A 15,924-nucleotide genomic window follows, 5' to 3' on the forward strand; every position below is an offset into this window, starting at 1 on the left:
GGAAGTCAACTATGTAGACAATGTGACGAAGGATTTAAGGTATGTTGTAGGAGCAACCTATTTTTTACCTGTAATAGGGGGGTCAAAATAGCCAGAGTTCATTGATACAAATGAGGATCTGCTTACTGCACTTGGTGAGTTGATGGAAGTCAGTAGAGAAATTAACATCTATTGCCAGCACCCGATACTAGAAGCAGTAGAAAACCCACCTGCTCCAGAACTAGGTGTTGTTGAAGAACATGTAAAGCAGGTCAATGCTGATGATGAATGGGAACAAATGGTCAATGATCACGAAGAATGGGAACAAAATATCAACGCTGAGGAAGAACGTCCCGAGCAGGTCAATGATGATGAAGAACGGGTCTAGAATGTCAACATTGAGGAAGAACGTCATGAGCGGGTCAATGATGATGAAGAACGGGAACAAAATGTCAACGTTGAGGAAGAGCATCGCGAGCAAGTCAATGATGATGAAGAACGTCACGAGCATGTCAATGATGATGAAGAACGGGAACAGTGTTAGGAATATTGCCCACTTGAAGATAATGAATAAATGATTACTAAATTCGATAATAAGATTACTTTATTAGCATTATATGATTAGTGGGTTGAGTTCTAAACAATTAGAATCAATAACAACTATCTTCCATAGCCTCCGTATCTAACTGATTCACGTGATGGGCACCTGAGTTCGGGCGGTGTGCTAAAACATGGTCGATGACTGATATACGCCTGGAAAGCTATATCTAAAGTCATATATGTGGAACACATGGGTGAAGGCTGATCACTATGTGGGAGCATTCTACACTTGTGGTAAGTGTACGACCTGGACAGGTCTTGGTGTAGATGTGTCGTTTAAGGACCGTTATGACACACTAACCGAGGCCACTATGATGGTCACAGTGAGACTTGATCTAAATCCTGAAGTGATCATGGACACTAGGTTATGTTACTGGGCTCTTTGACTCATTCGCTAAAAGGCTATTCATGCTAATCACAGCTTATGTCTTGGGAGTTTTCTCAGAGCATGATTCGAGTGGGAAGTGATTTACAGCTACGGAATCCAGCCTTCCTGAAAGAAGGTTAATGTTCACTCACCTAAGGGTTGATTCCAGAACCGATAGATTGCTAGCACTTTCGAAGTAAGTAACGTTCGAAAGAATCTTTCGCTGGGGAAGCAACAATGCTTAGGGCTGATATGTATCAAGAGAAGTATAACGGAAAAAATTGACTTCTCTTGACATGGGTTGAACCTGGAGGATCTTGATCACGAACTGACTATATCAATGGACACTCGTCACGATGAGTAAATATAATTCTAGTATAAAGGAGAGTTCAGTCTTGGCTTACAAGGTGGAGTATTTGACCAAGATTAGACGAATCGATGAACAAAAGAGAAAAGACTGTTTCGTCTTTTTCATCGGATTTGTTAAGCTTCTATTACTAGGTCCATAGTCCCCGATTCGGCTCTGATAAAGGCGGATAAGAACTTTCGTATAATAATGTTTATCATTATTAAATCTCACTTGCTGTAATTGTGATTGACATCATTAATTCTGGAAAACGGGTATTCGCATAATTAAATAAATATTTATGGTAGAGTTGTTTATTTATTGTTTGATCAAGTAAATAAACAATTATTAATTATTTGTTTATTGTTGGACCAAGTAAATAAATAATTAATTGGGTTTTAAGCAATTGGGCCTTGCACAAAATATGAAAGTCGGATTTAGGGTTTTGGCACTAGGGTTTTGCGCAAATTCCCTTGGCCGTGTGCCTAAAAACCAATTTTTATAATATTGGTATTTACCAATATTTTCTCTTTAGTTGTTTAAATAAAGGAGATAGAATAATATAAGATATTTTCCTATATTTTCTCCTTATTTATAGGAGAGTATTTAGGAGAATATTTAGGAGAATAATATATTCTCCTTTATTATCTCACTAAATAAATTATTCTCTATTTAAATATCCCATAGATATTGATCTGATGGATGAGAGAAAAAGTAGGATTCACTTATTGAGATCCAAGGGCCTAGATTAAATCCTCTAGTGTGAACACAATAAAAGGAAATAAAATATTCTGGAAGATTCCATGAATATCTCCTTTTTACTACTATAAATAGGGGTTCATGAGAAGGCAAAAATTAAGGATTTTGACCTAGAAATTTCGTGGCCCTCCCTCTTGGCCGTGCGAAATTTGCTGCTTCTCCCCCTCGGAAATTTGTTTCCATTCTTAGTAAAATAAGAGAGAGATCTCGAAACACCTAGTTTCGTGATCTAGTGAGATAAAGACTGTGCCCACTCATTTTTCTTATTCGCCTCGGAGATTACGTTTCGGAAGACTAAGGTGTCATCCTCGAGTCCTTCATCAAGACGTTCAAGACGAAGACGGATTGTGAAAGCTTTCAGTTCGTGAGCCAAAAACTGTAAGTATTCGTTTTTCGCTCTATATCGGTTGCTTGACTTATATGCTCTCGTGAATTAAATTAATTAAACATAACTAGATCTTGTTAATTATAACCATAATTTAATTAGCTTATGATCAGCGTAATTAATTATTTTTCCGCATTAATATGATTATATGGTGGAATCATCTCAAAAGAGGCGCGTCGGAGCGATCGTTCGTGTCCGATGCGCGCTCGATCCACCAACAAGTGGTATCAGAGCTAGTTGTTATGATTAATTAATCGATTCGTTCTTGTAATTAATTTAAATATGGTTTGAATGAAATTATATGTGGATGTGAATTTCATGCAATTCAATATATGATATGTGAATTGTGATTCGTGGTTTGATCGTAGGATATTTGATTCTCGCTTTTCTAGATTTTTTGTAAACCCGAAATTCAAAGGGTATAGGTTTTATGTAATTATTGTTGTAATCCGATGGTGCGACGTTCTTGATCATGACGATCGGCGAGAGATGGATACAAAACGAAGAAGCATGACGGACGAAGAAAGTCTCCACGACTACGCCACAAGAAAACTTGTCACAAAATTTTGTGACAAGTTTCGGCCGTCCTCTTCGTGTCGGGCCGCGCCCTCGTGGCGGCGGCGGTCCGGTGCAGCCTCAAGTCTAATCTTGACCTAGGTCAAGATTAGAGGATTCGTCCGGGCCTCAGCCCGGAAACCCTAGTGGGCCCACGGGCCCACTCATTAAAAAAAAATTTACCGAAAAAAAATTAAGTTTTTTAAATGTTTTATTTAAATAATTGTATGGGCTGAGCCCTAATGATTTTTTATTTAAAACATTACAAAATAAATGATTATGATATCGATTTATTTTAAATGGGACATTGGAATGGGCCCTTACTTAATTAATTTTTTCGATAAAAAACTAGAAAAATTAAATAATTTGATATTGATTTATTTTTCTAAGGGACATAAGAATGGGCCCAATAGAATCCATGGGCCAATGTGATTGGGCTCATCTTGATTTACTTTATAGAATCAAATAGGAAACGATCAATCCGAATCAAACCATTCTTGCATGCTTTTGCTTGTTTATTTAATTACTATGTCATGCTTGTATGCTATAACTTAGATCATGTATCGTATGTTAATGGTTGTCATGGGCTTTCATTTATTAAAATTGTCTAATTGGATTAGGATAGTTAATTAATGAATGAGTTGAACGGATCGGAGAGCTCTGTCACCAAGCCGATAAAAGGCTAAGTTGAGAGGTACTTAAGAAGACCTAGTGTCTCACCTTCTCTACTGGGAGCTTTTCCGTGATGGAATACTTTTAGGATAATCAAGACTAGATGTCACGAATTCCTAATCACTAAGCTATATCGAAACATCTGTTTTTAAGGGTAGCTTAGAAACACTCGAGTTTTTAATATGACTTAGTTAACTTGAGTGGATCACCTAGATTAAAGTTAATGCTAGGAAAATTAAAATACTGAAAGTATATTGAGTCGTAGGTCTCCAACATTGACACAACACCGTGAGGATGAAAGATCCCCTCGTGACCGGCGGTTTTCTAAACATGGTGGTCAGTTCCATTCGGAAGGGCTTTTCTGATTCGAATACCAAGGTTGTGTCTCTGACGATAGGTGGGAGGGTTGATCTCTGCGTGTACTAGTTACGCTAGTGCGTATGAGCTAGATTTCTTTCACTGAAATGCTGGGTTGACTCATGCATGAACCAACCGGTGGTTGCTCATGTGGCCAAAGATTCCTATAAAATTGGTAGTTAGTGAGCATAGTTATGAAGGTGCATGTACTATGATTGCTCACTAATCTGAGATGGTTCTCATTTTCACTAGGTGCACTCCGTTACGTCACCAGAGTGAAACGGACTGTGGCTATTAGTCGAATTACCTTGGAATATAAAAACTGGGTTCTTTTGTTTAGTATTTTATCCCGTGCATGTTTGCATTATAGTTTTTATTTCCTAAATTATATTGATAGTTGTTTCTTTTCATATTGCCAATAAATGTGCTTTTTATGTTTTTAGTAATCATGCCGAACCCTATTATGGCCCTGTTGTCGAAAGACGTCCTGACTGGAGATAACTTCCCTAAGTGGAAGTCGAATCTCAACATTGTGCTTGTGAGTGAAAGCATTCGCTTTATCCTCACTGAAGACAGACCTCCTCTTCCTGCTCATGGTGCCTCCAAGAACTTGAGGGAGGACTATGACAAGTGGACTACTGCCAATAACAAGGCGGTGGCCTACATGCTCGCAAGCATATCTGATGCGTTGCGAACTAAGATGGAAGGGAAGGAGACCGCTGTGGAGATCCTTGACTCGTTGCAACAAATGTTTGGGATGCAAAGCGAGCAAGCCCGCATTGAGCTCACCCGTAAGTGCACTAGCACTAGGATGACTGCGGGAACTCCGGTGAGGAATCATGTCATGAAGATGACTAACTACTTCACCGAAGCTGAACTCCATGGGGCACAGATGGATGAGGTTACTCAGGTGGGAATAATCCTGAATTCCTTTTCGAGTGACTTCATAAAGTTTACGTCCAACTACATCATGAACAAGTTGACATATGGACTGTCTCAGCTGTTGAATGAACTACAGACTTTCGAGTCTATCACTCGACATGGGAAGAACAAAGGGTCAGCTCTCTATGCTGACAAGAGTTCTTCGCCTAAAACCAAGAAGAAGTTGACTTCTGGTGCTGAGTCATCTAAGGCACGTCCGAATACTTCAAAGGGGAAAGGTCCCGCTAAGAAGGAAAGGAAGAACTTCAAGAGAAGTGGAAAAGGAAAAGAAAAGAAGCGAGAAAGCATTGGTAAATGCAACCACTGCAACACTGAAGGCCATTGGAAGAGGCATTGTCATTTGTACTTGGCCGAGCTTGAGAAAAATAAGAAGAATGCTGGTATTGTACCTTAAAATTCATGATTAAAGATATCCTAAAAATGTTTTGAGGATAATTATTCATGAGCATACTTCTTTGCTTGTTGCAGAGCAGATCTGATGGAGCACACATGTGTAGACGAGCTTGCTGAGCAATGTCGGATTCAAGCCCGAATTGTAGAGAAGCTCATGCTCCGTTTGAAGATCTAATTTCCCGCTAGTTTTATTACTTTCATCTTTGGATTTATTTTTGAACATGGGATGTGTCATTTAATAATCCGAGGTTTTCTGGACTGTAGCATTTATGGTTATTCCAGAAAGGATGAATCTTTCTTTCTTTATGTTTTATTACATTATTTATGAACACATGGTTGTGTCTTTAAATATTTCCTTCTATAATTGAATGCCTTGATTGCTTTTATGATATTTGAATATGCATGAATGCTTATGTCCTTATGAAAAAGATATAGAATATGAAGGTCACGTTTTTCCGTTCATATGCTATATAGAAGCACAATAAATAAATATAAATATTTTCTAAGTCATTATCTCTGTTAGAATTTAATTAGCTTTTATTGCTTCATTAAATTCTTATGTTGAATATGTTTTATTGTTTTAAGAACTATTTAGAGCTTTGAAAGCGTCTAAATAAATATTACCATTATTCGACAATGACTTGTGCGAATAATAAGTAATAAAGGAGACACAACTAAAAGTTAGTGTTGATGATGAATTAAATTAGTGGGAGCTTCCCTAATTGGAACCTAGTCACTAATATTCGTATTGATTGGGAGCATCCTTGAATGGAACCTAGTCACTCTAGATTCATTGATTGAGTGGGAGCATCCTTAATTGGAACCTAGCCAGTCTAAAATTCAATAATCGAGTAAGAGCATCCTTAGCTGGAACCCAGCTACTCTTATTCAGTGACTTAGTGGGAGCATCCATAAATGGAACCTAGCCACTAAATAACCAATATTATTGAGCGGGAGCATCCTTAATTGGATTCTAGTCACTATTGTTCAATAAAAGAGTGGGAGCTTTCTTTAATGAAATCCAGCCACTTGTTGTTCAATAAATAGCAAACATCCTTCATAGGATTAAATCCATCATTGAAGATGGCATCCTTAACCGGAATGTATATGCTATTGTTCAATAATTAAAGTGGAAGAGTAATCAATGATTATCTTGCCACATAAATCAGTGAATTAAAAGGAAGGATAATTTTGAATTATCTTGTCGTTAAAATCAATAACCTAGTGGGAGCATCCTAGAATGGATCCTTGTCACTCTCATCAACAATAAACTTTCCTTAAATGGAAAGACATGATCTTGAGATATCACTCTCGATCATACTAACTTGTCTGAAAGTTATTAGCCCATATTTAATAGATCTACCTGTTAAGCTATTAGCTTAAAGGAATAGAGAGGTTTATAAAAGGATTAATGAAATGGTTTAAGCTTTATAAGCTATAAGGTAAGGGATTGAGCCCTTAAGGAGAGACATTATCATAAATGATACTCTTCTTTCTGATACCACAAACCACTTCATTAGGGATCTTCAAAATTGAAGATGAACTGTCCTTTGAGGATGAAGTTCCAATAACATAAAGACATGGATCGAAGTAGTTATACTACTAAACCTTTTGAAATATGAAAGGTAGATCCTAAGTACTTAACAAACTAGTCATGATTGTACATGGATGTTTGTTATAATCGATATTTTGAGAATGATCGATAAATATAGCTCCTAAACAAGTGTCATGAATAAAGTCATTACTATTTAAGTTCTAGACCTCATTATGACACAAGTAAATTGACTGAGCTAACTGTTTCTAAAATTAAATTTAGAAACGACATGCTCGTTCCATTATGTCTTAAACATACTTATTGATATAAGGTATGAGCTCAATGTTGAGGCTATTGACATTGTCTTTAAAAGGACTAATAATTAGACCTTAGACAATGTCGTATTTCCGAGAATAACTACATGTGTTGTAAACACTGTAATTACTGGAAATAGTGAGATACTTAGTTATTTAAATATAGTAGATCCTTAAAGTCCTGTGTATATATTGAATATGAACACGACAAACAAGGATGAACTATAAATAACCAAGTAATGAAAATAGGTCAATAAAGTTCTTATTTAAACACGTTCAATAAATCACACTATAGTAAGTGGTGATGAGATCAAACCATGCAATGGTGCAACCTGTTTTGGCACCAAAGGGATGTACAACTTGATAGGGAGACTTGTTATCTTTAGATATAAAGTCTGGTGTATAATCTAAAGGTATGCGAAGTGTTAATTTGTTCTAAAGTAAATTTATTTACTGTGAACAAATTGACTTGACCTTAAATGGTAACTCAAAGAACACTTGCAAAAATGCATGAACTAGAATAATATGAAAATGGGACATATGTCAGATCGACAAAAATGATAGAGTATAGATAAAAGTGGGAATCCATATGATTGGAATCTCAATCCTGGGTCAAAGTTTAAACCGTCTATAATGATGGCAAAGAATTAAATTGGCTAAAGGAAACTTATCTTCTCTGGTCAAAGTGGGAGATTGTTAGGAATATTGCCCACTTGAAGATAATGAATAAATGATTACTAAATTCGATAATAAGATTACTTTATTAGCATTATATGATTAGTGGGTTGAGTTCTAAACAATTAGAATCAATAACAACTATCTTCCATAGCCTCCGTATCTAACTGAGTCACGTGCTGGGCACCTGAGTTCGGGCGGTGTGCTAAAACATGGTCGATGACTGATATACGCCTGGAAAGCTATATCTAAAGTCATATATGTGGAACACATGGGTGAAGGCTGATCACTATGTGGGAGCATTCTACACTTGTGGTAAGTGTACGACCTGGACAGGTCTTGGTGTAGATGTGTCGTTTAAGGACCGTTACGACACACTAACCGAGGCCACTATGATGGTCACAGTGAGACTTGATCTAAATCCTGAAGTGATCATGGACACTAGGTTATGTTACTGGGCTCTTTGACTCATTCGCTAAAAGGCTATTCATGCTAATCACAGCTTATGTCTTGGGAGTTTTCTCAGAGCATGATTCGAGTGGGAAGTAATTTACAGATACGGAATCCAGCCTTCCTGAAAGAAGGTTAATGTTCACTCACCTAAGGGTTGATTCCAGAACCGATAGATTGCTAGCACTTTCGAAGTAAGTAACGTTCGAAAGAATCTTTCGCTGGGGAAGCAACAATGCTTAGGGCTGATATGTATCAAGAGAAGTATAACGGAAAAAATTGACTTCTCTTGACACGGGTTGAACCTGGAGGATCTTGATCACGAACTGACTATATCAATGGACACTCGTCACGATGAGTAAATATAATTCTAGTATAAAGGAGAGTTCAGTCTTGGCTTACAAGGTGGAGTATTTGACCAAGATTAGACGAATCGATGAACAAAAGAGAAAGGACTATTTCGTCTTTTTCATCGGATTTGTTAAGCTTCTATTACTAGGTCCATAGTCCTCGATTCGGCTCTGATAAAGGCGGATAAGAACTTTCGTATAATAATGTTTATCATTATTAAATCTCACTTGCTGTAATTGTGATTGACAGCATTAATTCTGGAAAACGGGTATTCGTAGAATTAAATAAATATTTATGGTAGAGTTGTTTATTTATTGTTTGATCAAGTAAATAAACAATTATTAATTATTTGTTTATTGTTGGACCAAGTAAATAAATAATTAATTGGGTTTTAAGCAATTGGGCCTTGCACAAAATATGAAAGTCGGATTTAGGGTTTTGGCACTAGGGTTTTGCGCAAATCCCCTTGGCCGTGTGCCTAAAAACCGATTTTTATAATATTGGTATTTACCAATATTTTCTCTTTAGTTGTTTAAATAAAGGAGAGAGAATAATATAATATATTTTCCTATATTTTCTCCTTATTTAAAGGAGAGTATTTAGGAGAATATTTAGGAGAATATTTAGGAGAATAATATATTCTCCTTTATTATCTCACTAAATAAATTATTCTCTATTTAAATATCTCATAGATATTGATCTGATGGATGAGAGAAAAAGTAGGATTCACTTGTTGAGATCCAAGGGCCTAGATTAAATCCTCTAGTGTGAACACAATAAAAGGAAATAAAATATTCTGGAAGATTCCATGAATATCTCCTTTTTACTACTATAAATAGGGGTTCATGAGAAGGCAAAAATTAAGGATTTTGACCTAGAAATTTCGTGGCCCTCCCTCTTGGCCGTGCGAAATTTGCTGCTTCTCCCCCTCGGAAATTTGTTTCCATTCTTAGTAAAATAAGAGAGAGATCTCGAAACACCTAGTTTCGTGATCTAGTGAGATAAAGACTGTGCCCACTCATTTTTCTTATTCGCCTCGGAGATTACGTTTCGGAAGACTAAGGTGTCATCCTCGAGTCCTTCATCAAGACGTTCAAGACGAAGACGGATTGTGAAAGCTTTCAGTTCGTGAGCCAAAAACTGTAAGTATTCGTTTTTCGCTCTATATCGGTTGCTTGACTTATATGCTCTCGTGAATTAAATTAATTAAACATAACTAGATCTTGTTAATTATAACCATAATTTAATTAGCTTATGATCAGCGTAATTAATTATTTTTCCGCATTAATATGGTTATATGGTGGAATCATCTCAAAAGAGGCGCGTCGGAGCGATCGTTCGTGTCCGATGCGCGCTCGATCCACCAACAAACAGAATGTCAACGCTGAGGAAGAATATCACGAGCAGGTCAATGGTTATGAAGATGATGAAGAGCATGTTAATGATGAGGAAGATGAAGAAAACCATGTAAATGATGAAGAAGAAGAAGGTACACTGCAGCAAGAAAGTGTTTAAACAGATAGACATTTTCATAATGCAAATGTGTATCCACTATTACAGAGACGCCAAATGAGTCAACCAAGTCAACAAAGCCAAGGTCAGAGACAACCCCCATATGCTCCAAGTCAGAGTCAACCCCCATATGCACCAAGTCAATTCTAAAGTCAACCATCATTTACATCAACTCAATCAAGTCAACAATCCCAGGCGCTAAGGGTAAGTGAACATTGATTCGTATGAGAAGATGTTAACAATATTCTGAAATTCGTGTGCACATTGATTTAGTGCAGAGAAGCCCAATATTTAAGACGACAAGGGAGCCAAGAAATGGATCAGGAATGCAGCCAAGGGTGCTGTTCTAGAAGACTTATTTTGCAGTGTACTTTTGTGATAATACCAAGAATGTTTTAGGGTATTACCAGATCTTAGAAGTTATCTTTTTTTGATGTGTGCTATGTGTATTAATATCATGGATTATGTCTTATAAGAGACCATATTTTGATGTATGTAATGCCTAAACTTTGAAGCATGTAGTGCTAAACTTTGAATGTGTAAAAATACTATTGTTCTATCTATTTGCCATTTATGTTATTATTGTCTTGTAATTTCCAACTGTAGTTGCCAATTAATATTCATTAAACTTGAACAACCAGTACAATACAAGTGCAAAAGGAAATCACGATCAACATAACAATTCCAATTATTCTAAATAGTTACTTAAAGAGAATTACATAAAACGACCCAACAACTATGATTGTTAACAACACTTTCAAATTTTTGATTTCGCCTTCAAATATGTCCAAATTGACCATTAAATCACCTTCAATCAGAACTCCGTCAACAACATCAAAATTCTTTTCATAGCCGAGTTATTTCTCATAGTTGTTTATTTTCCTCAATAATCCAGGTATAACTTGAATCAATCTTTTACACATACGGGGATCAATACACTCTAAAAACCCACAGGACCGATCTCTTACACATACGGGGATCAATCCACTCTAAAAACCCATAGCTGTTGACGTTCCTTTTTGCAAAATTTATCGACTCTAAACATGGGTACAAGAATTGATAAGAAAAATGTATACCCATTAAATCAACAACAAAAATAACATACCTTATAGAGAGAACACCCAAAATTCTCCATCGAAGGTTATCATCAGTCCATGAAGTGCGTTGGACACTTGAGAATCCGCAAAAACAACAAGGTCGTTAACGAGATTTGCCGAGGAACTGGGCTTCATCAACCATACCAGGTTGAGCAAGACTCACCGTATCACTGCTCCAAGATCGAACCCCATCCATTTTTGCCAAACGAAATCGCTCGTCTGAATGTCGACTGATATGAACGTCTCTGGTTCACTCGAATTTTTGAAAACTAGCTCAAAAATGTTGACTGGTTCAAATATGGATATTTTCCCCAATATATATCCTTGTTTAAATGAAGGATATTTTGATAATTTCACTTAAAAATATATTCACGTGCTTAAAAGCGTGGTCAAAGTAGCCAATTCCATCTTAAAAAACTGACAGAATGATGTTTTCGTTACGCTGTAGGATTTCAGAGTCTTTGGTGCACGATTTCATAATACAGGGGTGAAACGTTACGAGTGACATAGTTGAGGGGGCATTAATGTAATTTGTCCTTATTTCAAATATGCAGTCGTGTTCATCTCCGTCTACATATTTTTATGGGTTTTTGACGGTTAATAATTGTTAATTTTGGTATATTTGTGTTAATGTCAGTAAATTTGTTACATAAACGCATTTTAAATAAATTGGGAGACTTCGACGCAATTTTATTGCCACAATGAAGAACAAAAATCAGTGCAGAGCTATAAAGTCATCGTGAATGGGGAGAGAGAGAGAGAGAGAGAGAGAGAGAGAGAGAGAGAGAGAGAGGAATGAAGAGTCATTAAATTTTGTTATGGTCAACTCATTTAATGACTCGTTTTTTATCTTTAATTCTGAAATATTTAATGAAGGGTATTTTGGATATTTGATTCTCGTTAAGTTCGGTTAATGACTAGTTTGTAAAATTAATAAAACTTTGATTATTTAGCAAAATTTAAATTTGCTAGTGGCTAATTAACTATATCGCCCTTTAATTTAACCTATTGGTCGTGTCTATTGTCATGTGATGAGCTCGAGCCATGATATATAGGGATCTCAATAATACCTTACAACATTTATATTTGTTAAAAACATAATATTAAAAATGAATTTTTAATTAAAAATACGAAACATTATGATTTTAAGCTTATTTGAACTCCTCTTTAATTGATTTTATATGTAATTATTATAGAGGTCATTAGTTAAATAGTCACATTTACTAGACGTAAAACCTTGAAATATTAAAAGTTAATTGTATATTTTATTTTATATAAATGGAAAGACGTATATACTTTTAGAATGACATTATAGTGTGTACTTTATCAAAGTCAAGTGTTATAGTGTGTACCTTTAAGAAAAAAGTGTTGGTGTGTATATTTTATTCAATTTCTCCTTTACAATAAAGATATTTGGTTCTCAACTGCAAAAGAGTTTTTGACTTTTTGAGATAAAAAAAATTGGAAACAAAAAAGGAAAATTGCGTTTGGTTGTGTTTTCGGAAAAAAAAATTTTAAAATTTTGAAGTTGTTTTGTAAAAGAGTAAAGAAAACTGAAAACAAATAAAATGTGTTTTTGGAAAAAAATAAAAAATAAAAAATAAAAAATAAAAAAAAAAATAATAATAAAAAAAAAAAATTATTCTCTTCTCTCCTCATTCTCCTCACCCGCGCACAAGACTTGAAAAAATAAAAAAAATTAAAAAAAAAATCCGGCCATCTTCTTCAATCACCATCGAGCCTCACCATCGCCGCCAAATAGTTTTCATTTTTTTCATTTTTTCAAAAGGTGTACCAAATAGTTTTCATTTTTTTTCATTTAAAAAAAAAAATGAAAACTGTACCAAACAGTTTTTTCAGTTTTTTCAATTTCTCAAAAACAAAAATGAAAACTGTACCAAACAGATTTTTGAAAACAACTGCAAAATAAATTTTCAATACAACTACAAAAATTAGAAAATAGAAAACAAAAACTTTTTGAGTTAACTACCAAACAAAACCATAAGTTTTTGTTTTTTTTTTAAATAAGATGTCTTTATGATATCTAGGGATCTCAATAATACCTTACAACATCTATATATATTAAAAAAAATATTAAAGAGGAACTTTGACTTAAAAAAAACTCATTTAAAAATAGGAAAAAATTATGATTTAAACTTATTTGAACACCTCTTTATAATTGATTTTATGAGATTATTAAAGGGTTCATTAAGTAATTAGGTACATTACAGTTTAACATTGTTAAATAGGATAGTTTTATAACTTTTAGGTAAATAGTCATTTTTATATATTTATAGACGTAAATCTTAGATAAATAGCTACTTCTATTTATTTGGTCACGTAATCTTTATGACTATTTATCTAAGATTTATAAAACGTTGACTATATAACAATTTCGAACGTTTTAATTGATTATTTACTTAATTTTTTATTATTATTAAATCAGTGGGAAGTAGATACAAACCCATCAAATGCACTCGAGTAAAAGTAGAGGCGCTAGGATAGACATAAAACCGTGAAATGCTAAAAGTTAATTGTATTTTTTTTTTAATAAATAGAAAGACGGATATACTTTTAGAATGACGTTATAGTGTGTACTCTATCAAAGTCAAGTGTCATAGACTCATAGTGTGTACCTTTAAAAAAAAAAAAAAAAAGTGTTGGTGTGTACATTTATATGATTAGAATAATAGGATAGAAGTAGAACTATGGATCATTTTTAGTTTAAAATTTAGATGCCCACAGAAATTCCGATTCTCTAAAAGATTGCACATATAAATATCTAGTGGTAGCGGTGAAAAAAGGACGCGTAGGCATATTATTATATTTGTTGTCACTTTCAGACTCGGCCACCCATTAACTCCGCGTCGCACCCTATCGAATCCCATTCGCATTTCACTCTTTTAAATACTGCTTTCCTTACCTTTCCTTTCATTCCCAAAACAAACAAAAACAAAAAGAGAGACGAGAACAGAGAGAGAGAGAGAGATGGGCGTAGTGATAATCGACGGCACGACGGTGCGAGACTTCGTGGATGACTCGTCGGAGTTCAACCGGCGCGTGGACGAGCAGTTCGCCTCGCTGGACACGAACAACGACGGAGTGCTTTCCCGATCGGAGCTCCGGAAGGCGTTCCAGTCGATGCGGCTGATCGAGACTCACTTCGGCTTCGACGACCCCTCGGCCGCCGCCACGCCGGAGGAGCTCACGCTGCTCTACGACTCCATCTTCGACGCCTTCGACTGCGACGGCAGCGGCTCCGTCGATCCCGCCGAGTTCCGGTCGGAGATGAGGAAGATTATGCTCGCCATCGCCGACGGACTCGGCGAGTCGCCGATCCAGATGGCCCTCGAGGACGACGATTCCTCCTTCCTCAAGCACGCCGCCGATCTCGAGGCCTCCAAAGCTCTCCCCAACTCAAATTAGGGCACAGTTTTTTGTTTTTCTTTTTATGGCTTTATTTTGTGTGTATGTATGTGTGTTTTGGAGATACTACTGACTTGCCTAATTAGTAATTACACGAGTGGTGTTTGTGTGTGTGGCTTCTCGTGTTATTTTGTTGAAAATAATAATGTAATGGAAATCTCCAATCGATTTCAATCAGTCTTCTTTTTTTTTTTTTTTTCCTTTTTATGGCTTTATTTTGTGTGTATGTATGTGTGTTTTGGAGATACCACTGACTTGCTTAATTACACGAGTGGTGTTTGTGTGTAGCTTCTCGTGTTATTTTGTTGAAAATAATAATGTAATGGAAATCTCCACTCGATTTCAATCAGTCTCTTTTTCTTTCTTTTTTTCTTTTTTTTTTATGCCAAAGCCTGTTTTTGGGGTCAAGAATCCAGGGAAGCAAGTAGATACTAGTACTACAACAACACTAAGGCGTAATAGTGTATCAGCATCACAAGAAGAGAAGTGTATTAAATTCACTCTCTCTCTCTCTCTCTTCCTTTTCTATACTTGAAGAATGTTTATGTCCCGGTCACGTAACACTTGTCAAGATTTCAACAACTTGAGTGTTTAGAGAAAAGTTTGTTGTTATAATCGGAATTTGATATTAAATAATAGCAAATAACACCGAACGCACAGAAGAACCTATTGAGAACGCCGAACAGAAGAACCTTTCGAGATGTGAAATAAGAGAAACGAACGAGAAAATAACTTAAATTTCGAATATTGATTGGCATAACCGAAAATATCAGAGAAGCACTCAATATCTCGATATAATAAAGATTAATAAAATTAAATTTTACAATGGTCATGTAAGCACCAATAACCGTCCGGATAACCCATGACTAGTTACTTAGACGGTTATACTACAATTATTAAATAAACGTTGATGATCTGAAAATTGATAAACCCACGTCCACACCTGATCCCTATCTATAAAAAGCGCAATATCCCCATCAAAGAAGGTTGGACACTCATACAAAAACTACGCTCACGATGCACAACTTTATGTCGATTATTTCACCTTTAGTTTGAATTCCCTTGTATTTTATATTCTTTGTATTGAGATTTGTCTAATATAAGAACAATCCGATCTTCACATTTGTTTTATTGTCGAGCTTATTCGGCAATTCGTGTGATCATCGAGACAATAGTTATATCTATTTTCTGACATCAACAATTTGGCACT

At 35.6% G+C, this 15,924-nt stretch overlaps 1 protein-coding gene across 1 annotated transcript; it reads left to right on the forward strand.

Annotated features, from left to right (window-relative positions):
* The first annotated feature begins 14,161 nt into the window (after positions 1-14,161).
* LOC149394842 (Calcium-binding EF-hand family protein) lies at positions 14,162-15,063 on the forward strand. The gene has a single exon (XM_089616027.1). It carries the CDS (start codon positions 14,277-14,279, stop codon positions 14,712-14,714), a length of 438 nt encoding a protein of 145 aa, XP_089472153.1. The 5' UTR covers positions 14,162-14,276; the 3' UTR covers positions 14,715-15,063.
* The last annotated feature ends 861 nt before the right edge of the window (positions 15,064-15,924 follow it).

This window comes from Urtica dioica, chromosome 5 (genome assembly GCF_054948205.1).
Source record: "Urtica dioica subsp. dioica isolate 48M chromosome 5, U.dioica_male_clone48M_v1_H2, whole genome shotgun sequence".
In the NCBI taxonomy this organism is placed as follows: domain Eukaryota; kingdom Viridiplantae; phylum Streptophyta; class Magnoliopsida; order Rosales; family Urticaceae; genus Urtica; species Urtica dioica.

What these genes read in the sequence shown, in the direction of transcription:
- LOC149394842 (XM_089616027.1), top strand. Translation starts at nt 14,277, where the DNA reads ATGGGCGTAGTGATAATCGACGGCACGACGGTGCGAGACTTCGTGGAT.